General features: G+C 38.9%; 1 protein-coding gene across 1 annotated transcript in view; it reads left to right on the top strand.

Moving 5' to 3' along the window:
- cdkal1 (CDK5 regulatory subunit associated protein 1-like 1) overlaps window positions 1-25,543 on the top strand; it is a 245,557-nt gene extending 220,014 nt beyond the window's left edge. The window contains exons 13-15 of the mRNA XM_061718279.1: window positions 2,904-2,987; window positions 8,693-8,857; window positions 24,879-25,543. Of these exons, the coding sequence (XP_061574263.1) occupies window positions 2,904-2,987; window positions 8,693-8,857; window positions 24,879-25,031 (402 nt within the window). The 3' untranslated portion in view covers window positions 25,032-25,543. The remainder of the gene's footprint in view (window positions 1-2,903; window positions 2,988-8,692; window positions 8,858-24,878) is intronic.
- Window positions 25,544-25,786: the final 243 nt, after the last annotated feature.

Raw genomic sequence — 25,786 nt, 5'->3', positions numbered from 1 at the left:
GTAGGTTTAGCCAGTCAGTGGAGGATACTTGGTGACCCAGGATGAACTTTGTTATTATTTCCAATCACACACAAACAAGCACACAGATTTCTGTTGTGTTCCTCAGCAGGCCATAATAGTTGCATTAATAGGCTCCTAAGACCCAGTGAAATTTTTTTTTTCCTGTCACTTTGGGCTCCCGTTAACACATATGATATATTAATTAACGTGCGTACGCCAGGTCTTAGGAGGATAGACTCCCGTGGCCTATAGCACATCTTGAACTGTAGAAATAAATATGCCTTTCCTCTAAACGAAATCTAACCCTTTTTCACATTTCACTTTTGTTTGATATAAAATCCAATTTCTTTCTCAAAAGGCCACAGATGTAGAGAAATTGTTTGGGTGTGCAAATGAAATTGTTGATTAGAATTCAAAGCCACAGTTCTCTCATTATTCTTGATATGATGAGGATTAATTATCAATTAAACTCATGATCCCACAAATCTGCACTGGATCTGCTGCATATCACGGGATGTTATTCTCTGGATGGTGGAAGTAAATAAAGCCCCCAGTGTACAAAGGCTTTCATGCTGTATTTGGTATGTTGAGGTTTCTCAACAGATGGAGTAAATACGAGGCTAAATCTGCAAGAAAAGATGGGCGGTCATACAAAGCAAAATCAATATGTATATTTCAAACGTGCATACAAAATAATGTAGATCACACAGCTCTGCATAGAAAAATTTGCAAAAAAATGATTCTACTAATAAGCCTCCATTGTTACTATAATGAAGTGATTATAAATAAAATAAATTAACAGAAATTCTTTATTTCAGATTGTGATCTTTCAAAGGTTTGATCAAGCAATGTTTAATTTTCTGGTTTTTAGTGTGTCTTATAGGCAATTATGCTAAAATGAGAAGCGCATAGACACTTGAGATTCATGCACATTAGACAAATGTACAATACATTATCCTAAAAGAAATGTAACCCTCCACTTTTTGTGTGTGTGTTTGCATTGTATCTGTTTTATTTATTAAATTATCTACAGTTCAAAATGAATGAACACTGAATCATAAACGGATTGTTTTGTCGCTGTGTTAAAGAAGTGTGTTAATGTATGATGGTTCTCTACTTGACAGTACAATAAAAAAAAAAATTTTTAACTTTATTCTGGAAAGTGAGTTTGGGTTTTAGGGTCTTTTTTGAGTCTGTCTATCTCCTGCCGCAGGTTTCCTCTGGTATTGCACACAGGCTTGTTTTTATATTGCTATGACTCTCCACAGACTTGATGCAAACCCTTAGCACTTGAGCCTGATTTTAACCTTTTAATGTTAAATATATCGTATGACGTTTTTAGAGCCGTCCACCTTTCACATATTATTATTATATCATTCACAAAAAATTTGAAAAAAAAATACAGAAACGTTTTTGAAGTCTTTAAATTGCCATAATACCAAATGTATTAAATATGTTACAAAAATAGAAAACATATGTATTCGGAAAAAAATAATGAAGGAACTTTAGAAAGAAGAAAAGTTTGGAGCACCAACTACAGCAAATCACTGTAAATTTAGCGGCAATGTTATAAAACATTATCTTTCATACACTCGTGCTAAAGTGAGAATATATAGAAGAAGAAAAAACAGACTAAAACAGAGGAAAACAGAAAAGGAAGTTAGTTTTATTGGATGGAAGAGGAATGCACAACAAAGGGAACGCCAAGAGACAATAAAGAGGGGAAGAAGCAAAAGAATGAAACAAGCAAGGATTATGGGTGTCTGCAAAAATAGAAAGACCTTGGGCTATATGTCAGAGCCGGGACTTCTAAGGCTCTGACATATTACTAAGGAAGTGATCAGTCAGCACAGTTATAGAGAACAGGAGTCATCACAGAGAGACCTAAAATGCAAATGCTGCCTGCTGAGCCCACAGGACACCTTGTTCCTAACGCTGTCAAATATGTGCTGCTCATGTTCAAAACCCAGGTGGTTTTGCTCTGCAGCAGTGTTTCTTAAATTGCTACCTCGGATCTGAACTTTCTGTGGTGGTTCCTTACACGACAGGAACATTAGCATGTTTTCATGCGCCTGGAAGCCATAAATGATGTTTTCAGCTGGCATGAATGTGCTTGCAGCAATTAGACTGCGACAACGAAGACTTAATTACCTGGCGTACAGATGTAGCCGCACCAAAAATGAGTTGTACATCAATCAAAACACTTCAGGAGATGCTTTGGGTCTGGGAGAAATGTAAACAACACCAACGATGATACATGTAATGACTGGAGATCCAGCCATGAACCAAGAACCTCATTTTTTTTAAACAGTATTCAATTTTGTCAATGACTTGATAATTGTGAGAAGACATCTCTCTTTCCGTATAAATCAATACTGTTTGGCTTTATTTGTGTCTGCATTACTTTAAAAGAATTTCCCCATTTCCTCACCTTTTCTCCTTTTTTGAGTCAACAACATTGTCCAACAACAAAGACAAAACAACTATTTCATTTTGCCACATTGGGAGGTCTTCTTCTATTGTGTTATTATCTGATCGCCTGAATAGACTGTTTTTAATTCAGTGCTTTGTGAGCTTTTTAATTGAGTTCTCTCTTGAACTGTACTCTACCCACCTTCCTCTCAACACTCTCACTTATTGTACTAAAAGTAAAGTGGCTTCTAAACCTTGAGATTGTAATGAAAAAGTGAGCTTCAGTAAAATAAAACTTGAAAAAATACAAACCTGTAAAAGAAAAGTTTCTTATGTTGGTGAATGGAAGCATAAGTTAGGAATTCTGCTTCTGTCTAATAAAACTGGAAAATATATGGTGCTTTTGTGCACATAGACTGCCAACGGGAAAGCGATTTTCATCGAATTTAGTTTTTCATATTTGTCGTTTCTTTCTCTTTGTCACTCTGTAGGTGGGAGAACGGCAGCATGTTCTGGTGACAGAAGAGTCATTTGATGCCCAATACTATGTGGCTCACAACAAGTTCTACCAGCAGGTAAGATAGTTGTCAGGATATGTTTATAATCAACCACCAGTCTCATGATCACTGGCGGGAGGGGGTGGCTCTCAATGGAGAACCGGTTCATCCATGAGAAACTGATGTTTTAATGAAGTATAAACACAAAATCTGACATGTTTTTTTGGGGGACAGAATGCTGCTGAATACGGACTTGTCTAAACAAAGATCAGATCATAAGCACAGCACAGTAGGCAGGATGAGTGCATCATTTCATAAGCCACTCTTTAATTCTGAAACAGGTTAAACTTGTGTGTATCAGGCCACATGGCTTGTTTCCAGCTCACAGACACCTTTATGCCCCCCTTAGCAAATTAAAGCCTTTTTGTTTCAATCGCCTCATTGATGAGTATTTTTTTTTTTCTAAGGCTAGACAAGGGGACAGCCATTTAGTCACAATTTTCACATGTGGAAATGTTGATTTTCCTCAATTAGGTTTCACCAATCGATTAAGTGATCTCTAATTAGGGCCTGAGCACTTACAGTGCGAAGGCCCTATTGTATCTGTAGGAATTTTTCTTTATTCTTCTTTATTCTGACGAAAGGAGGGCCTTTTTGCCCCCCTGAACATGCCCCAAAAGTCACCAAATTTTGCATGCAAGCCAGGCCTGGCGAAAAATTTTATATTTCATGGTTTGCATTAATGGGCGTGGCAAAATGGCTCAACAGCGCCCCCTAGAAAACTTTGTGCCTCAAGCCCCACAATACGGTTTGACATACATGCACGAAAATCAGTACACACCTGTATCATGTCGCAACTTAAAGAAAAGTCTCTTGGTGCCATGGCCGAAACCGAACAGGAAGTCGGCCATTTTGAATTAATCGTGTCATTTTGGCGAAATTTATGCCATTTCTTCAGCCGCTTCAGAGCCCGAACCTTAACGTGCACCCAGGTGTGTTATACATCAAAATTTGCGTCTCCATCCTGCGACAACGCGCATTACTTTTCTCTTTCAAAAGCGTTACCGTGGCGACGCTAGATGCCAAAAAGCGCGCCTACCCTTCATCTGATTGGTCCATATTTGAAAGTTCCCCAAAAGTCACCAAATTTTGCATGCAAGCCAGGACTGGTGATAAATTTGTTAATTCATGGTTTGCATTAATGGTCGTGGCCTAATGGCTCAACAGCGCCCCCTAGAAAACTTTTCTCTGCCATAACTTTTGAATGGGTTGTGATAAAGACATGTGGGTGGTGTCATCGGACTCGGTTTTGTGTCCTTGACCATAATTGGTGAAAATTAGCCCCGCCCCTTCTTCTGTTTGGTTGTCCCTATTGACTGCATTTGAATGGTTTGACATAGAGAGTCGTGGGTGGTGTCATCGGACTCGGTATGGAGTCCTTGACCTTCATTGGCCTGAATTAGCCCCGCCTAATTCAGGCCAATGATTGATTGGTTGTCCTTATTTTCGGCCATAACTTTTGAATGGTTTGACATCAAGACTCTTGGGTGGTGTCATCGGAAATGGTTTTGAATCCCTTGACCATAATTGGTGTGAATTAACCCCGCCCCTTCTTCTGATTGGTCGATATGTGATTGTTCCTATTTTCTGCCATAACCTTTGAATGGTTTGACATAAAGAGTCGTGGGTGGTGTCATCGGACTTAGTTTTGAGTCCTTGACCTTAATTGGTGCAAATTGCACACGCGAGGGCCTGTTCATCGCTGCTTGCAGCTTTAATTTTAATTTTTACTAGTTTCAGCTAACTGTTTGGTTGTGCTAGCTTGATACTTTAATACTCCTGTAAACATATTTTCCACAACCAGAGGAGGTGTCATCTGACATGGTTGTTAGATCCCTTGTTGTCAGCAGAAGTATATTAACTGCAGTACTTTTGCAAAGATCCAGGTGGGTTTAACTGCAGGACTGTATGGCTTAATTGTTGTTCTGTAGATATACATCACATCTAAAGTAAGGGACATATATGTATATTATCCATGGTACTTCTGCATGTGTGATGAATCTTAATATTAACAAATTCAGCTGCGTGAATAATGTATAGGATAAAGAAACTGTAAAACACTCAACATTTGATGAGGGTGTGTGTGTGTGTGTGTGTGTGTGTGTGTGTGTGTGTGTGTGTGTGTGTGTGTGTGTGTGTGTGTGTGTGTGTTTAGAGTTGTTTAGAGGAAACTAACTCTTTCCTCGTTTTCACACTTAGGGAAACAGATCAGAGGGTTTGCTTTGGCTGTTACAGGAGTACTCACAGCAGGTGTCAGAGGCTTAAGCTTGTATTGACTAAAGTAGGTTAGCTATAATATCAAACTCGCACACACATACATGCAACACACCCTACGGTGTTTATGAGAGCATTTGGCAGCTGATAACAGCAATACGTTTTACTTTTTTCCTTCACTGTACTAACATTAAGGTTAGCCCTAAAGACATGAAATTTCCACACATACGCACACATAGACACACTTTCACGTGGCTTCAAAGACATCCAGTCAACCTGAGAAAAATTCACTTTAAAACATCTTCAAATAAATCAATTTCTTCCTGCTTTAACCATCATCAGAAACATGTTTGAAGTTATGCTTTTTATTAGCTGAGAGGGCATGGGATGGTAATAATTTTTCTCCTCTTCCACTCCCCTCCCCTGTCCTGCCCTCTCTTCCTCCTGCTTTGCACCTCCTTCTTCAGGCTATAAACTTAAGTTACAAGTGTTGCTCGTCTCATGCAAGTGTTCTTTGAGTGCACACTCCCGCACACGTGTGGATTTCTGCATATCCAGGCTTGATTGTCTATTGATTGAACTTTAAAGATGCGTTTGATGTCTTTACTTGCAATCCCTCTTGTGCGCGTAATTTACTTTTTAACTTGAGAAAAGAAAGAACTTTGTGTTGAAACTATGCACCAATTTGTCTCTAAATCTGTCCCCTAAGGGACACGTCTACGCCCACCGGATACGCAGACACTTCCAGTTAATTCTTTAACCATCAAAGGCTACACTCACACCTGGTCCAGTTATGTTCATGCTGTATCTCTTTTATCCCTATTAACTCTAATCTATATGACTGTTTTTCAGAATGAGCACCTCAGTGTTAGTTTGAATAAAGGATGAGAAGTGCAGAGTAGACAGTTAAACAGGAAAGAAGTTAAATGGGTAGCAGGTGAGCTTCGATGGGAGGGAAGTGGGTGATAAGGAGAAGTATGAACAGCTCTCCTGGTTGCACATGATCAGATCTGTGCTGGCACCTGTAATAGGTATCCAACCTGTGGTGTGTGTGTGTGTGTGTAGTTGAATCTGAGGGTAGGGGAAGGGGTTTCTAATGAAATTGGACATGCTCTTTCATCCTTTAATCATCACGTTATGAGCCAAGAATGGCCGTCACTAACACACAGAAACACATACTCACATCTACTTAACCCACAACCCTGCTGGTTCACGTCTTTGCCTGCTGTCTGGCTGCTGGACGCAGCAGTACAAGCACACACTTGCGCAAGCTTGCAGTTGAGCGGGAGGTGTGTTGACAGGGCAGGTGTAGCACTGCCTTGGTGTCTGTTAGACTTGTGCTCCCTCTCGTATCATATTTCACCAGCTGGATAAAGACTGGCAGGTTAACACTGAGGCAGGTGCAGTCCTGCCATCACACCAGGGACAAGCTCTCCACCACTTCGTACGATACTGTCTGGCCCCGTCAGTGACTTGTGATGGTTAAACAGACCATCAGATGATGTGAGTCAGCATGTAGCATCCCTGCTGACATGAGAAATGAAATTCCAACTAAATCCAGGACTGCTTATATTGTTCTCTGATCTATATATAAAAGGAGGAATGTTTAAACAGCATTTTAAACAGCATTTTGATAATAAGCACTGTCTTAAAGCTCCTATGGCTTTCATGTACTTAAATAAAAGTAAATCGTTTAATCTTTTCTTCATAGGCAGAATTCTTTAAAAAAAAAATTAATGAAGAAAAAAATAATCTGGAACACTAATTCATTTGAGAACAAAACACTCTGCCACTGTGTGGTGGTCCGTCACAGAGGTCTCCCAACCAAAGATGTCAATGGACATGGTACATAAGGGACAAATATGAGGGTATCTTTTTAGAAGTTTTAAAGAGGCATTTGTGAATGCGGCCCTCCGTTATATTGCTTGATAAAGGTTTCCCGGAGTAAGCCCTTGTCCCTGTAATTATATGATGATGAATGCCTGTTCTCAATTCGACACCGTCTGAGGGATCAGAGATCAGGTTGTTCAGCTTAGCCTTGCACCGTTGGTCTTTGCACACTAAAACCCCTTGAGGTTCATTTAATTATCTAATCATATTATACATTGAAGGAGAAATATGCTTCCTTTGAAAAACTTAAAAATAATATTAATAATGACAATTTTCCTCACACATTTGTTGACAAAGTGGATATCTTCTGATAATCTTTGCTCCTTAAAGACTCTGCGTGTCACCTACTGCTTTTGTACCAAATCATCATTGCAATAGCCCATGTCATTATTCCTTTTTCTTTCACATTTGTTTTATCCACTCTGGAGTGGCATCAAGCAGTTCTGAAGTGAATTGTGGGTTCTGTGTATTCCAGTGGCGACGTTGCTTTCGTCAAAAGTTTGGAGAGTTTTCTACTTTTCATGTGTCAATACGGGTATCAGCCGCGCAAATTGTAGCTTCACAGTTAGAGCCAATGACACGTATGTGGGGGCAGCACTTTTTCAAATAAGCTGCTTATTTGTGTAGGAACCATGAAGAATTGCGGTTGTTTATGGTAGGCGCGCCAGAAACGATGTTGAGTGTTGCTGCAGTGTTAGTTTACCAAGGTGCTTAGCTGACTTAATGCTAACATTAATGTTTTTTAATCTTTAAAACATTGCTCCATACATAAAGAGCAATTATATTTCACCTTGGAGTGAGAGTAAAATCATACCACATATACAAAGAAAACTTGAAGTTGTGATTTCTAATTTGCATAACCTTGTACATCTCTGCTTATAAATCCACGCAATAATCACATAAAACAAACCATCTAATTAGTGTTCAGAAAAGGAGATTGATCTGAAAACAAGAGCTGAAGAAAAGGAATAACTCAGTGCTATAATTGTGCCAATATCATTGTAAGCCTGTCAATCTTATGCTTGGTTAGAAAATAGTTTTGAAGGAAAAGGGATTTTTATACAATCTTTTTTTTTTTCAGGGATAACTAATTAAGAACACATTCTGATTCACATGAAGGTGTAATTATAATTCATTGTTTTGTCTCACCTCCTGCTGTGATCAGCCGAGGTTTGTAGTTGCCATGGTGAAATAATAAGTCAAATGCAAATCCCTCCGGTTTATCTCCCAGCTGCTTTTTGACCTTGAGGGTTCCCGAAAAATGAAACGGCTTTTTTTTTTAGGCAAACTAAGAGGAGCAAAAATTGAAATGTGGGGAAAAAACATTGTTTTGAGCAGTAGTTGGTTTAAAAAAAAAGATGACAATTAAAGATATGTGCAGTCTGTAGATCTTTTGGTAAAACTGATGTTTATTTACCACTATTCCTTCAGTAGTCTTAGTGATGGATCTAAAATCAATGAACATGAAAATCACGATATATCACTGAACGTTGACCATTAATATACCATCAATCACTGCCATAATGGTATCCCTAATCAATACTTTTTATACGTTTTAATATAGTCCTTGTTCTTTTCTTTTTTTTCTTTGTTAAATGAACTTGTGTCTTTATTTACAGGTGCTGGTACCACAGAGGGTTGAATTTAAAGGTAAGATGATTGAGGTGGACATCTATGAGGCAGGAAAGCACTTCATGAAAGGCCAGCCAGTAGAAGACAGTAAACCGTTCACTCCCTCCATCGCTGCACCACTTCAAAAAGGACAAGTCTCTGGTCTGATGCAGGTAAACACACACACGTGGATGTGTTTAGATTTGAAAACATTAATGGGCTGTAAAAGACATGCATAAGGGTGAAGGTCAGGGATTTATTATGGTTGATAGTAAATCAGCTGCTGGATCTCAGAAACATTGTGATGGATCCTGGAGACAAAGCTATTGCAGGGATAACATTATAAGGCCTTCACATCTTTATCAAAACCTTGGTACTGCAAGTGTGTGTCATGTAAGCATGGAGGAATATGTAAATAATGTCAGTTGATCTGGCAGGTGTACAAGTATTTTCAGCCAATAGTATGATCTCCATTCTACGTTTCTTCAAGCTCTCACTGTGCTACTTCCTTATCAACGCAATGAAATCTGTGTTTCCAGCAGGCTATTCACATTTTGTGCACTCAGCACATGAATATGATGTGAATATATGTGCCTGTACTTTTAATCCCGGCTTGACTCGGTAGTTTGTGAAGAAGCAGTAGTGTATCATCCGTGAGATAAGTAATTTTAGATAAGCTGTCACAGGCTAAACTGTTCCCTATCTGCTTTTTCACCACACACATGTGCAAACACACACACACACATCCACACACTAAACCATGTTAATGTATCTGTTTCACTGCATGTTATTTTTCACTCTGACTAGTTGTAGCTTATAGCTCAGGACACGGAGCCACTGAGCAGAATATGATACACTTTCTAATTTCACACTCCATCAGCCTTTACTGCCAGACAGAGAGGGAGGGGAAGAAAGGAACAGACAGAGACACGAGAAAGGGGGACTCAGATGAAGAGGAAAGCAAGCAGAGAAAAAAATGGATAGCAGAAAATGGGATTAAAAAGAAGGAGAAGGAGTTTTGTGCTATACCGAGCAACGTCATTCAGCAGTGGAGAGTGCAGCAGTGGAGTGGGGACTAAACATTAGAAAACTAGACGCCTTTTAAAGCCTGCAGCCCATCTAACACACACACACACACACACACACACACACACACACACACACACACACACACACACACACACACACACACACACAAATGCTGACATTACTCTGCAACACCTCCCCTTATTTTTCCTCACATTCTCTGAAAACACATCTTCCAGCTATATTCTTTGTCTTATTCTAGGGAAGTAGATGTGACTCGTGTATCTTGGATCTATCTTCCTAAACAACATTTTTACACTTACCACACTCTTGCACATGTTGTTTTGCATACACTGTTATACTTTGTTCTGTAAACACATGCATTCCCTGATAGTTTGACATTTCATCTATCTCTATGGTGCACATCTGCAGAGGTAAAGAAGCTGACAGATTTTATTTAAAGACAAAAGCGCAACAGTTTTGTTTCTTAGTTTTTATTTAGCCTGTAGTGGAGTGTTTTTCTCCTTTTCTGGGTAACACCAGCACTGTGTTGCATTGAGAATGTGGATTTGATGTGGATTCATGAAATGATCTCATGAGAAAAAACTCATAGATGATTTGAGGTAAACACGAAGAATATGAAAACCAACGTAAGCCACTAAATAGAGATTAACTGGTAGATGGGGTTTGTTTTTTAAACTTGTATATCTAAACTTGGGGGGTGGGGGGATAATTAAATCTTGCCATTTGAATTCTACAGCATATGTGCAATTAAGACTCAGTTATATTAAGGAATCTCCAATGATGCTGCTGATGAGCTCTAATCCATCGTCCTTATGATTTGCATTGGTGGTTCTTAATGGCACTGATTGACACTTGTGCACAATGCAATAACTGACCTAATGGTGTGGAAACACAGCAGTATCTCCAAGCTGTGCACACAGACTTGCTCATTGTGAGGCCCGCTGATATATGTGATGTCCTTGACTGCTGCATGAGTTCAGAATCTGTATATTATTACTTATTTATTAAGAATTTCAATTCAATTTAACTTTATTTATATAGCCTCAAATCCTGATAATTGACACATCAAGGCACTTCAACAATACAGTTAAACTAGTTCTAAAGTAGTCCAGTTGATAGTACTTCTACTGTCATTTAGCAGACGCTTTTATCCAAAGCGACTTACATCTGAGGGAACAAACACAATTTTGCCCGAGCAATTAGGGTTAAGGGCCTTGCTACTACCACTCCCCGATACAAAGTCAATAAAATCACTAATAATTATTGCTCCACTAAGGAAACCAACAGATCTCATCAAAACCTATTTGATACAATCCCCTGTCCCGAGCAGCACCGTGTGTCACGTGGAAAGACCAGATCAGGAACACCTGCTGAGAAGAAGGAACACAGGTTAATACCAACAACAATAGTGACATTAACTGAGGTGGAATAGAAGATAACAGAAAGAGAAGTGCATCATGGGAAGTTTCCTAGCAGTCGAGGCCTATAGCAGCATAAGTAAGGGAGCCATCCCGAACTATAAGCTTTATCAAAAAGTAAGGTGTCGAGCTTACAGTAATTTGAAAGGTATACAGGGTCTCTGTGTCCCAAATACAAATGAATGAGAATATTGAAGAAAAAGTCTGTCTGAACTTATTGTACGTTCCAATACGACATGTATTGCTTAGCCTTAAGACAATACAGTTACTCTTATCCTAAATGTTATAAAGCTACCTTAACCTGCAGTTAGAAACAAAACCTACCTTATTCATAAGCAGCCAGTTGCTGTAACTTGAAGTGGCATTTTAGTCTTGAAGTCTACATGGATTCGTCCAAAGATGCTCGGTGAAAGTTAGTGTAGTAGAGCAGAACTAGTCGTGCTTGCAGATCAGGATGTACAGCAGATAAACCGGTAGAGCTTCCTTTTTGCCAACTGGGAACCAATAAAGTGTACAGGATATTCATGCTTGCAGATTTGTAATCCAACCATGTAAATTGTGTGCAGGAATTTTTTCTTGAATATAAGTTTCTATTTAAAGCAAAAGTACAAGTTACAAACCCATACATGATTCTCCACCATTTATAAGCTAAGAGAACAGATTTCGTCTCACCACTAGTTTAAAATGGTGTCTGTAGAAATGTTTTCTTTAATTTGAATGTGTCGCTCTATCGTCAAGTTTAAGAAATTGTTTAAAGAAAATATTGTAAATAAATATAAAACACTATAATTATAAAGTATACTATCAAAAACATTCTAGGATGTGAAATGTCAATTTTATATTTTGTCTTACTTATTTTTTTTTCTTCTTTATGTATTGTTTGTTTTCACTGAGTAAAAGCTAATGTCTCATATTTTTTGCTGATCAAAAGAAAAAAGGGTAGGCACTATAAGCTACGGCTTCAGCCTACACCTTTTCGGCAAAAGAAATGTTGATTTTTTTTTTTTCTTCCTTTTCATCTTGTTCTGTACAAGCCGAAATAAAGATTAATTCATTCATTCATTCATTCAATGTTAAATATTAAGGATCAAAATCCATAAAATACTTTTTATTGCAAAGTGCAAGTAATGCGTAAAATGCAATAGTGTAGCAGGTGAACGACAGGCCCCAACACAAGATGATTAAAGAAAGTTTTGCTCTTTAAAGTGTGTTGTATTTTGCTGAATGGTTTTGGCTGCTTCATTTGTTCATTTTGAAAAGCAGTTATAGACAGCTCCTCAATCTGTTGTTCTTAAGGCATTTTTCATCTTTCCACATAGAAAAGTAATATAAAGGTACTTTTCAGTATGCATTGTACTCCAGGTTGTTAACACACTGCACCACAGATGCATTAATGCTAAGGCAGCACTTTAAAATCATGTAAATCATGTCATTCCTCCTTTGTTTGATAAACAAGTGTGTTGAACTCCAGTCATACAGGGCCGCTGTTCTGCGTGTTTTAGATGTTTACCTTCTTTAACAGTGTTGAGTCTGCCAATGACAGTCATCCGGTTGTTGAATCAACACCCTGATACAAATAACTGTGTCATTGACAGACTTGTGCAGACCTTGATAACAAGCTGGTAGTGATTCATTCATTCAAGTGTGTTGATGCAAGGAAACATCTAAAACATGCAGGACAGCGGCCCTCAAAGGCAGGAATCTAACCTCGGGCTTCTCATTTAGTCCATTCCACTGTCTTGCTTATACTCTTGGATGAAAAAGGTCAAGAACTGTTGCTACTGGCTACATTTACTTTGTTTTTCCAAGTAGAAATCCTTTGCTGCTAATAGTGCATTTTATAAACATTTGGGAAAACTGGATTTCCATCCTCCAACTGTAAGGCTTTTTAAGAACCTAAGCAAGAAATCAGATGTCCTAGTATACATTCAGACTTTAAACAAACTAGGTTCAATTTAAAGTTAGTTATGTAACTCTTGATTATATAACTCTATTATTTGAACTTATCTCTACCAAGGAACCACCAAATACAGTTTGGTTTGTGATGTAACTTACTTTGGAAATCATGGGATGGCTGGATAACTCTACTCTCAAGTGTTTTGACAAAGACTAAATGATGAAAGTCATTATTTTAATTATTTAATAAGTCATCTATATCTGTTAGAGAAAAAAATCATTCAGTTCAGTTAATGCACAGGGCACTACATCACTTATTAACTAAATAAATGAATAAATAAAGTATTTTCTGTGAGACTGCATGATACCATCTTACACTGACTTGAATGTGCATGTTTGAGGTGAATGAGTGATTTATGGGGATACAAATACTCATCCTTCCAGAAGGATCCATAGTTGCTTAGTTTTTGCCCAAAAGGAAAAAGATTGGAGAGCAAATAAGTGCAAAGAGAAACAGTGTGTGAAATGGCACATGATAGACAGGCAAGTGGAAAGAGGAGAGTCTTTCATTTTATCCAAGATGTAAAGGAGTAACGTAAGACAGTTGGATGAAAAGAGAGTGGTTGCAAGTAGGTAGTCAGAGAAACCACTGAAGATCTGTAATGTGTATTTGTCAAAAAAAGGAGCAAAGTGAGAGATCCATCATGTCAGAAATAGTGAGAGAGATGATTGCATCCATAATGATGTGTGGGGGAGTGAAGCAATATGACCAGACAGATGGATCTATAGAGTGGAGTATGAAAGCCCGTGTTGATGGCTGTAAATGGATGGACTTGAGAGCAGACTCAAAGATGTGGATACATGCTGACGTGAGGAGATGACTGCTGAGATGCACACAGCTGATGGATGAGCTGATGAATGTGATGGATGGGTAGATGCATGTGTGAATATATTGACAGGTAACGGGATGGATGGGTAGAGAGTGGTGAGTAGAAAATAAGACATATAATGACAAACGTATGAAATAAATCCAAAATTATACAATTATTCACATATATAGTCGCATACTGTATTTGTGGGAGTATTGTTTGCCCTCTCTAAATGAATGTAAAGTTGACATCACCATCAAAACCAGTATTTGAATGTTAAAGATGACCAGAGCAACAATCTATGGCAGCTTTACTTCAGACCAGTGAGTTTGATACTCTACTTTTTTTCATGTGACCTCTCTTTCACCAGTGTATTGGGTTTTATTAAGTATCATACACTCCAAAACCACAAAGATTATCAGGTCAGATGACCTGGGAAATATAAAAGACTAGATAAGAATTTGATCCTCTTATACAGCTTCACTAAAATATCTTTTTTTCCGATTTTGTGACAAATATATTTTATTGACATGAATGGAAAGTCCCTCTTCTGTCCTCCCTCTGTGTCCGTCAGTCCTTCATCCACAAAAACAGCCCTTTCAGCAGACTGGGACAGACAGTAAATGAGACTTTTGGTAGGATAAAATAGCAGAGAAGGCACTCATCAGCATGGTGGGGAAAAGAGAAAGGAGAAATATCTACCTGTTTTCGTCTTCAAATGAAATTAACTTATAGAAAAGAGAGGCCAAAAAAATTGAAGCTACAGTGAAGGGCAGAGTGAAGTAGCTGGAGAGATGAGGAGACAGAGAAACAGCTTAGAGTGCCCTCTAATAATCAGCACTTTTCAAAGCATAGTTCCTCAAGAAAGACCACCAGAACAGCAGCGATGGAAGAAAATAGCTCATACTTCCACAAGAGAGCACATTTGTAGTTTGTGTGTAAAACTACATAGAAAATGGAGAGTTAGTAAAGTTAGGAACTATTAAACAACACTCGAGTCGAGCTTTGAAGCCGTTGATTGGTGATCTGGTTTTCCAAATTTCCTTGAGTTTTCTTTTGTCCTCCTGTCCCTCATACTCTCTTTCTGCAAACACTACTGAGAGTTTGGCGGTAGAGAGTTTAGTTTGCTTCTTTAACTGTTGCAAAAATGCTTCTTCTGGCTGTCAGACACCTTACAGGTTATGCCAAATTCACGTCTACTTCCAGGATGAATAAATATGTGGTTGGTTTTCTTAAAAGGGGAGTATTTTGTCACTTAGCTAACAGGAAGTGTATCACTGCTGGTACCTGCTGGTCTCATCCCGTGCTGTACCTTGGACCTGGGTCTCTAGTGTTCCCAAAACTATTATCAGTTACGCACTGTGGTAAGCAATGAAATACAGTACTCGGGGAATCTGCTTTTTTTTTTTTTAAAAAAAAGCACTTTGCCTTGTTTCAAAAAAGTTGTGTCAAAAGTGTCAGTACAGCCGGTATTGAGGAAAAAAAATCTACCCAGAGATTTTCAGTTAAATTTATGCAGTATTTCCTCCTGTCAGCTCATAAAATCAGTGCTCTGAAAACATCTTATTTAGGGATGCCAAAAATATGTACATAAATAAAGAATTCATTTTTTTAATAACCTCTATCCTCCTGTTGGTCTTGCACAGTGTCCTGGTAAATAACAGCTTGATCAGAGGTGAACTGTGACAGTTAGCAGGAATCATTTGGATAATGCCATTCACAAATTTTGTTCTCTGTTAAGGAAACTCCAATACATACAAATGTAAAAGAACCAGGCACAAACTCGCCGTGCCAACACCGCTTTTCAGCAACTTGTTCAACACTGTGCCTTATTCATGAATGGTTATAAAGAGTTTTGTCCAGCCACAAAACAGTTGTAAATTTGTAAACAGAAACTTTCTTGAGAGGCATACTCTTGTCAAACCAACAGGATGAAACTGGCTAATTGTTACACTGTGAAACGTTGACATTATAATGAGTTACGTAGTTTAAATGAGCTGGGATGGAAAGCTCTCTGTTAGGTCAGTGTAATAGTTTTAAACCTAAGCTCTTAGACAAAGGTCAGCATATCAATGTTGGCTGAAATTGTTGGTACTGAATAATCCCTAAGGAGCTGTTGGCAGTCCCTGCTCAAAGTCTGCAGGGATAAATGGATAGGCATATTCCAGGAGAGGACAGATGAGGACATAGCCAGGGTTCTACAATGCATGTCAGTCCTGGCTTGGGTGATTGCTGTCCCTTTCGTTGACAAGAAGAAACACTTTCTTTTTATTCCACCCTTGTTGACCGACCGATTTGTATGATATTGTAATTTGAGCATATGGAGAACGGTCTTGTTTTTGGCGTGACCATTCATGTACCATGGGATTTAGCCTGAGAGGAAATCTGTACGGACAATGTTCGCTTTCGAGAGATACTAAATTAGCCTTCTGGAAAACACCAGTAATGTAGTGTTTTTGGGGGGCTTTTTACTGCCTGCTTCGCTCTTGTTTCTTTCTTTCTTATTTTTCCTGCTGTTTGATCAAATTTGTTCTGCGCAGATCAAAATTGAAAGAACAATTCTTTGTGAATGATTGGTTCTGTTTACATTTTCAGCTCTAACTAACCAGTTCTTCTTGTGGTTGAAAACACATTTAGGTTACTTGTATAATAATTGTATTCATATATAACGCCAAATCAGACAAACAAATAGGATGACATAGGAATTGATGATGATGATAATAATGAAGCTTCATTTTCAACATGTAGATCCCCAAATTTTATGAAGTGGTGCTTACATCTGTTGTAAAACTAACTCGCGCAAACATACACACAGTTTTCCACTTTGCTGATAATAATCTTCACCCAGATCAATAATCTCCTCTCATTGTTGCTGCCTTTGGTTATATCATGTACCTGAAATCATCAGTGCAAAGTTTTATTCAAAGTTCCGAGTTTTTACTGAGAAGTGCACGTTTTGATCCTGATGAAGGGATAAGAGGCCCCTTTCTTCTACCCCAAGGTACTTCCTTAACAGATAGCGATGAAACACTGATGTGGTCAGCTTATAGCTTTCTAGTACAAAGTGGGTGGGATTGCTTGTGCTTTGCATCATATTGCTTACACTCACGTACATCATTAGTTCAGAGGCTAAAAAACAAGGCATAGGCACAGACGGCGGTCCTTGTCCGTCCATGTTAATGCACATATACGCTGATGCAGTTCCCCCCACCCCCCATTGTTCTGCGACTGGCCTCTGGCTACGTGACACACTTCCAGTACACATACATGCAAAACACAAGCAATGCTTGATACACACATTGAAGCCTGAACAAAATCTGTATTTCTCTGGTCTGATTGTTGGTTGCTCTGTGCTGATATGTAACTGTTAGGAATTGTTGCTTTGATATTGCGTTATGTTCACTTTGTCAAACCTATTATCCAGAATAAAACAAAAAATCAAAGATAAGGCTGTCCTTTCTGGTTAGTACACAGATAATCCTCTTAAATCTATTTTAAAACTTTTTTTTTTATTCAAAATGTCTAAAGGTTTTACTTGGCCTTTGCATGACATTGTTTACTCAAATAGCAAATAATTTGTCTTGCTTTCAAAATTGCAGGCGTAGTTATTTTAAGCATTTCATTTAGCGTGCCAAATTGTATTACATGGGCTGCACTTCCTTACCAAAGTCAGGGTAAAAGAGGAATAAATGTTAAGCCATCAAAATATCAATCACATCTATTTTTGGTATTCTTACCTAACCTGTCAAATCGCATAACAAAGCTTCACTCTGTTTCGTGCATTTTGAATGTCAGAGGGCTTTAAATGTCCCTTATACTGAGCTTTGTTTGTGTGCTGCAGATGAAAGATGTAAATGAAAAATCATCTTCCAAAAGCTGTTTTGTTAGAAATAGAAGATGCCATTGACTAATCTTTTTCTAATATTTTTTTTTTCTCTTAGTGATATGAAAATAGCTGTAATTTCCCCATGTGGGCAATGCAAAATACAAAAGATAGTATCCCCATCCTCACAAAGACATCAGGGTTAATGACAGAATTACTGATGTTTTTGCATTACCAATTACTAGGGATGCAAAATATTAAAACTTTAAGCCAATACCGATAACTGATAATTTGCTACTTCTGCATGTCCAATACCAATAACCGATACATTCATATTTTTAGCTCAAATCTTCATATACTAGAGTTTTTGCACACCGGGGACATTAAATATATGTAGTGATGTAAAACTGATATTTCTATAGCTTTAGCCAAACTGTGAGTGAGAGCAGGCAATAGTCCTGGCTCTTCAAATGACGTGCGTGCGTGCGTGCGTGCGTGCGTGCGTGCGTGCGTGCGTGCGTGCGTGCGTGCGTGCGTGCGTGCGTGCGTGCGTGCGTGCGTGCGTGCGTGCGTGCGTGCGTGCGTGCGTGCGTGCGTGCGTGTGCATACTGAATCCATTAAATTCAGTTCAAACAAGAAACACCTCATCACAAAGGTTGTTTCTTACGCTGTGATCATTATTTGCACAAAGCATCATGGGAGGAACAGTGTCACTGTAACTGTATCTTCGTTGATTGCAAACCTGAGTTAAAATTATTAAATTAAACTATTTCTTCACATGTAAAGTTCGCATTAAAACAGGTTAATACTGTCTGTGAACCTTTGCGCATGTGGAGGTGTGTCTTTGTTAAACTGCAGTTTCCAAAAGTTTCAAGACAGAGCAAATTCAGCTGAGATGTTTGCAAATATTAAGATATTTGGTAGCGTTGTGTTCATAAAGGGAAACAAATGGCTTGAGAGTCGAGGTGAGTCTCCAAAAAAGTAGGTAAAAAAAATATTGTCCTAAAGTTGCCCCTCTGAGCTTCTGTCTTCTTTCTGTTGTTGTACAAACATCTATATTATTTTTTTCTACTGACCAGAAGTTCAGCAGTATCCCTAATCACGTTTTCTTCTCTTCCCTCCATCTCTTCCATTGTGAGTACAGCTGCAGCACACTGTGATTGTTTCTTGGCTTTGTTGAATCAGCCATGACTAAGGAGTCTGCTACAGTATCCATTTACATTCACACACACACAAATACACAATTGCATGGCCTGTGTGTGTTCGGAGTGACACTGGCAGCTGCTGAGGATCATGTGAGAAATGTGACCCCCGTGCATTGTGCTCTCTGACTCCCATGGTGTGTTGTCCGTGCCACAGTGTTGGATGTTTTATGAGTGAAAATGTCAGTGTATTGGTGAACGCTGCACCAGACACCTAAAGGTGCACATGGGAATGGGAGCAGGAGTTTCTTCTGTTTTTTTAGGAGACTGAGGGACATTTGAGAGGCTTAGGCTTTTGAGGGAAAAGTTTCTTGCTGTGTTCGCCAGCCCGGCACCCCTAGTATAGTGTTAGATGATTTTCAGGGAGGATTATTTTGCTCTGTGCAACCGCTGCGAGCAGAGAGACAGACATTATCCACCACGGGTTTACACATGCACACACACACACACACACACACACACACACACACTATTTTTTTTTTCTCGTACACAAATGCACAAACTCAGCACGGCAGCTAGCAGGAGGTGAACTATCACTGAAAGCCACATCTCTCATTTTTCCCAGTTCCTTTTCTTCCTCTCCTCATTTCTTCTCTTTTTCTTCCCTCACCCCACCCATCTCCCCCCACTGTGCTGATACGCACCTACTGGTACTTGGATTTTCACTTATCCTCACTACCAGTAATAGATTTTTGACTGTACAATTCAGTCAGTCTGCAGGCACCCCGTTGTTAAGACACCTGCAGAGAGACGGATAAATAGAAGCATCAAGAAGAAGGCGGTGCACTTGGCCTGTCAGCACTGAGGAAGATAATGGTTTAGGTGTGCAACGATTTCTTTTTTTTTTTTTTTTTTTCATTAGTTGTCTGATCTCAGTTAAATGAACCTAGATGTACTGCAAGCAAACATAAACGTTTTGCAAGTGCGTCTAGCTACCATCCATATGGCCAAAAATCTTGTAAGCTGAATGTTGTAAGCTGAACAGTGTAGATTGCTGCAGCTGAGGAGTGGTGCATGTTTAAATCAGATTTGCCATCAGCAGTTATAGACTTGAACTTTTTGTTTAAAAATTGAACAGAAAATTACACTCAAATCATTCCTCTGCAAGGTAGATGTATTTGCTGTTTTGCCGACAGGCTCTGGCAAAAGTTGAATTTACCAGTTACCTCCTGTGGTAGCTAAATGAGACTTTGCTGAAAACCCACTGGTGGTTTGTCCCTCCGTTGATCGTCCTGATGGAGGACCTTGTGAAAGAGCCAAACAAAGTGCCCGATGCCAGCTGATATCCAGCAATCCTGAATCCTGGCTTTAGTAGACGAAATGGCGAGACATGTTGGCCACCAAGGTCTTCCGTGATAATCTCTTAGGGATTGTGGTGGATGAGGCCCATCTCATTTACAAATGGTAAGAGGTATCTGGTAAGCTTGCTCTAATGATAAAGTAAGCTATTAAGGAAGTAATCTGAACCTGATTACGTATATCTGTCCAACGCTGTAGCCAGCTGTATCACACACAGTCCCTGATATGAAAGTTACTGTTTGAGTGCTTTTGCTCACTGTTTATTCTCAAATGCTGCTGTCAAAATCATTGTTTCATTTTTATAACACTGTTCTCTCACTCCGTCAAACTCCTTTACACAACACATTATCCCATTGACTCGTTAACGGCGCTCTGAATTCGTCCCCTTGTTCTTTGCTCTGATTGTTCGTAGCGCTAACCAACTGCATGCAGGCAGTTTGATAAGCTGTTGGTGCCTCCCTTGGGATCAGAATGCCCCACGGGTCGTTTTCAGACCCTACATCTTTCCAGATGTGGGTCTGATCTATCAGGCTACTTTATATTTCTTTTAACTATTCATTAAAATGAAAGAAAAATTATAATAATTGTGATAATGCTTTTAATCCTGTTTATGCTCCTTTGTGATCATTGAGGTTTTTGACTTGCTGTCTCTTGCCAGCACTTCAAACCTGACTGAGATTTGTAGTACTTGTACTTGTCATGACTATATTATATAACAGTACCTACCTCATACAGTAGTTTTCCAATCACATTTCTGGAGAGGGTATCACTTACGCCATCAGGGAGTCTCACGTGGATCCTGACATTATATAACTGTGGATCTGTCACCCAGAATTATGTTAAAGATTCTCCCTCCACCTATTGTCTGAAGTTCCTGCAAATACTCCATGGATGTATCATGCAGGCGTTGTCTGACATAGAATACATCCTCCATTATGTTCTGTAACAGAGGAAACCATTCATAACGGTTCAGTAAAAGAGGAGTGGGTGGTTAAGTAGTGTTCACATCTATTAGAGAGCACCGGCAGTGATGTGGAGGATACTGAGACGGACGCTGCGCAGCTGCTCACACACATGGAGGTGTGCAATGATACCCGGCTCCATGCAGATGAATAATGTATCTACCAGTAGGTGTTTTTCCTCAACAAGTTCTGTCATGTGCTACCTCCAGTTCACAGGGCAGATTGTATGTAGTGTACTGGACTTTTGACCTGAGGGCAACTTTAACAGAAACTAAGGTGTATCCTGAAACATTTTAATCTGGCCACTAAAACCACATCCCTTTATAGGACAGTCAATAACATACTTGAAACTTCAAAATTTCAACTCTAGAGTGTTAGTGGAGAATATTAAAGGAATATTAACGTTGTAACTTTTTTTTTGTAATAACCACAGACTGTAGTTCTGCTGAAGTTACTAAATATGGTCACTTGCCCCGTAATGAAATGAATATAATCTAGATCAGAAACAAAAACCAATTTGTTATTTATTATAATTAGGGCCCGAGCACTTACAGTGCGAAGGCCCTATTGTATCTGTAGGAATTTTCCTTCTTTCTTTCTTTTTCCAACGAAATGAGGGCCTTTTTGCCCCCCTAAACGTGCCCCAAAAGTCACCAAATTTTGCACGCAAGCCAGGCCTGGCGAAGATTTGGTATTTAATGCATTTAATTGCATTAATGGGTGTGGCCTAATGGCTCAACAGCGCCCCCTAGAAAACTTTGTGCTTCAAGCCCCACAATACGGTTTGACGTACATGCACGAAAATCGGTACACACCTGTATCTTAAAGAAAAGTCTCTTGGCGCCATGGCCGAAACTGAACAGGAAGTCGGCCATTTTGAATTAATCATGTAATTTTGGAGCAATTTATGCCATTCCTTCGGCAGTTAATACGGCCTGAACCGTAACGTGCACCCAGGTGTGTTATACATCAAAATGTGCGTCTTGATCCTGCGACGATGGGCATTACTTTTCTCAGTCAAAAGCGTTACGGTGGCGACGACGCCAAAAAGCGCGCCCCCCATCATCTGATTGGTCCATATTTAATAGTTCCTACTTTTTGCCATAACCTTTGAATGGTTTGACATAAAGAGTCGTGGGTGGTGTCATCGGACTCAGTTTTGAGTTCTTGAACAAAATTGGTGCAAATTAGCCCCGCCCCTTCTTCTGATTGGTCGATATTTGATTGTATCAACTATGATGTGGCAGTTGGATGACTGATGGTCTTTAATTGCTTAAGTTTGAGTTTATTTTCATCCGAACAATATATTTATTTGTTTTATTTCATTTCAAAGAGTACTGGTGGCACGGTGAACATACTTTAGTCTGGCATGTCTCATCGTATACTTGACAGGAGTTGATCATTATCATCCTCATCATCATCATCATTATTATAATTATCAGCATCATTATTCACTTTTCAGTTTTGCATACTTGCCATGTGTCCCTTCCTGGGTTTTTCGTCAGCTCTGAATTGAGTAATACTTTATTAATGACCAACGGGAAATTATATTGTTGCAACATAAATAAATAAGGAATATATACTGTATAAGAAAGAAAAAATTGTTAATTGGAAAAAAAATTGAAGTAACATGAGATAACTGTTGGATAGTGTGGTTAAAATCCCAAATGGATTGGAGTGTCATTGCAACCACCAGTGTCATAGCAACAACCGTAGCGATGACATCACATGCAGCTTTGTGTTTTTTTGCATTGCCATGGTAACCTGTTGTCTCATGTTGGTTGGTAGTTTTAGCAAACTAAGCAGCAACTACACTAACTACAACTACACACTAGGTGCTAATTTGCAACAATGATTGTCACACATCTAAGAAAACCCAAGATCTTTGATTGCAATGTACATCTGGGGTTTTGAATTAGCTGTATAAATATAAATCTAGTTGAAGACTGGACTGTCAACACTTGAACTCATGAGCTGTTTTTAGCTTCCTCTAGGTTCAAATGTCCCAGCAGGTCTGCTCTTACACAACCTTAATTCTCTTACGCTCACATGAATCTCTAATTAGAACTATGATTGGTTTTGGAGGGCTACAAAGCAAGAACTGGGCTGTTGGTCCACATTTGACCATACCAACTAAATTATATAAATGCCAACAGAAACTGAAAAGGATGGTTGTTTGAATAAGCAGAAAAATAAACTTGTACTTTAATATTTGATTAGATGCAGCATGACAACAACTCATGCCAACCCCTTTCAAATTCGTCGTAAAACAATCACTGCCTAAATAGCAACTTTCCTGGAATATCTTGGATAAACAAGACTTGGATAAACACTTAAGCAAAGTAACATTAAAATAATGTGCCACCTCAAAAACATAGGCCTTTGGCCTTTAAAATGATTACTTTTTCATCATTTTACAAGGTTCTTTAACTTCTCGTCACCACCTTATTCAATATACACCAATCTGCAATAACTGCACTGCTGCAAAACTACATTAAGTGCTTACATAGTTATCTAAATAAAAGCATCATAATTGAAATGCGCTCATTTGCATAAGCAAATGGCTGATTTTATGAATGCTTTCAACCAGAAAATATTGAAAGAACTCCATAAAAACTATATTAAATCATTTAAGTTTATTATAGTTGTTGTCAACAAAATGAAAGAATATTCTGGAGTCAAAACAGAGAGAAATAAATTAGTTCAGACTAAGTGGAGATGTGTGAGCAAGAGAAGGCAAAAGATCAGTCCCAGAGTTCCCTTTTGATGTCTCGCAACGCTATCAAATCTATTGATCCTCTTTTAACGTGGCATTAATAGATGTATTTCTTTAATAGACGTATGGTAATGTATGTCCATATACAAAATGATGTTTACATGGTATCAAAGACACAGTAAATTATAATTTGGCTAATTTATGTGTCAAGAACTCATGAAATGTATTGAAACACATAGTGAGGCTTTAGCGCCCCTCCTATACCCCTCTCTAAATTACATTTTTCTTTGCTGCTCTGCTGCTTTCAGCATCAGCGTCTCCCATCCTTCACTGACATCTCTCATCGTCGTCGGGTGTCATTTTAATGGTTCAACACATTCTCACCGAGCACAGCGCTCCGATTGAGACGTTTGCCGCGTCGGATCACTGACCACTCTGCTGGTTGGCTCGCAGCTCTGACCAGCTGATTTATTCTGAAGACATTTCTGTGATGATCTGTGATGGTTTTGACACGCTGTGAGTTCCAGCGATCTGTGCGTCCATGTGTGTTGGAGACAACAAGGCAGACCTGTTGTTTGCCTCGGTTTGTGCATCAGAGGGATATTCAGATTTCCAACAGAATTTTAAAGTTTGGTTATTTATATTTAATGGGAAATTGACCCCAGGATTCACCAAATGAGAACATAGACTGAGGCTGTAACACTTATAGTCTTAGTGCCTCATCTGTCATGCACCTTGATTACTGTCCACTCAGTGTCTGCAGCTTCCCCAGAGATCTCTCTGAAGAGCACCGCAGTCAGCAAAATCCCCGACCAAGCAGCCTGTCGGATATAAGATTAGAACTGGTGTTGGGTGATAATAAAGAAGTATTAAATACAGTAGTTGTTTTTTTTTTCATTTCTCTCATTTCTCAGTGTGACTTGAAAGGGCTCATGTTTTCTGTGTGTTTCTTTCCACAGGAATATTCAGTGAATGGACTTGCTTCCTCAACGCCTGGAAGTCCTCTCATGATTGGCTCTTACAGCGTTGACCGGGAGGCGCTGAAGACGCTGGGGTTGGGGCTGGCGCTGGCGGCCGCTCTCCTGGCCTTCATCGTGGAGAAACTGTACTGAGCCCAACTTCTATATCAAATATAAGTGTCCACAGGGGTAATGACCAGTCCCCTGTCTTCACCCAATACTTTTTATACGGGCAGATTTGGTGCAGGATCTGATTAAAATCTGGTTCAAGTATAAATTATTTGCTACATGCCTTCTTTGTCTCTCTTTGGATCCTGACGGAGAGAGTGTCCAAAGGGGGGTGAATAAAAGTTTTGAAACTTTTTTTTTTTTTTTTTGTGGAAATTAGTAACTATTTTTATGACATTCTAAATTCATTTCAAAGTATTTATTTTTGAAAAGATGGCGGTGTGTTTCCAGATCTACATAGTGAATGTCAATTAGGTTGGTTTAACATGTTTATTTGTGTTTTAACTGGTTGTATGAAAATGTTCAGTTTTGTGGGTTTTACCTCATAGATTAAATGAAAATTGCAATTTGTGAATGATTATTGATCCTCATTTTGTTGCCACACTTGTTTGATCTGCTACCCGATCTACTACCAAAAATAAAAGTTTTTAATATTTTCTCGATTTTCTGCAGGTGTGCTTCACTGATATCATCCTTTGAAATGTATCTAACCACAGCAATCTTTTTTTCCCACTACTCACACGTCCTAAATGAAAACATTTCTGTGATCCAGAATAATCCATGGACTTGATTGATTTGAATTAACTTCTGGAATGAAATTCACAAACTTTTGGGAAAGCAGTACGAGTTGCAGATACAGTATCTGCTAACACGGATGCACTTCAGTTAAAACTGTCAGG

The sequence above is a fragment of the Cololabis saira genome, chromosome 3 (genome assembly GCF_033807715.1).
Source record: "Cololabis saira isolate AMF1-May2022 chromosome 3, fColSai1.1, whole genome shotgun sequence".
NCBI lineage: Eukaryota > Metazoa > Chordata > Actinopteri > Beloniformes > Belonidae > Cololabis > Cololabis saira.
The sequence above is the reverse complement of the archived record's forward strand: the minus strand, read 5'-3'. Positions and strand labels throughout refer to the sequence as shown.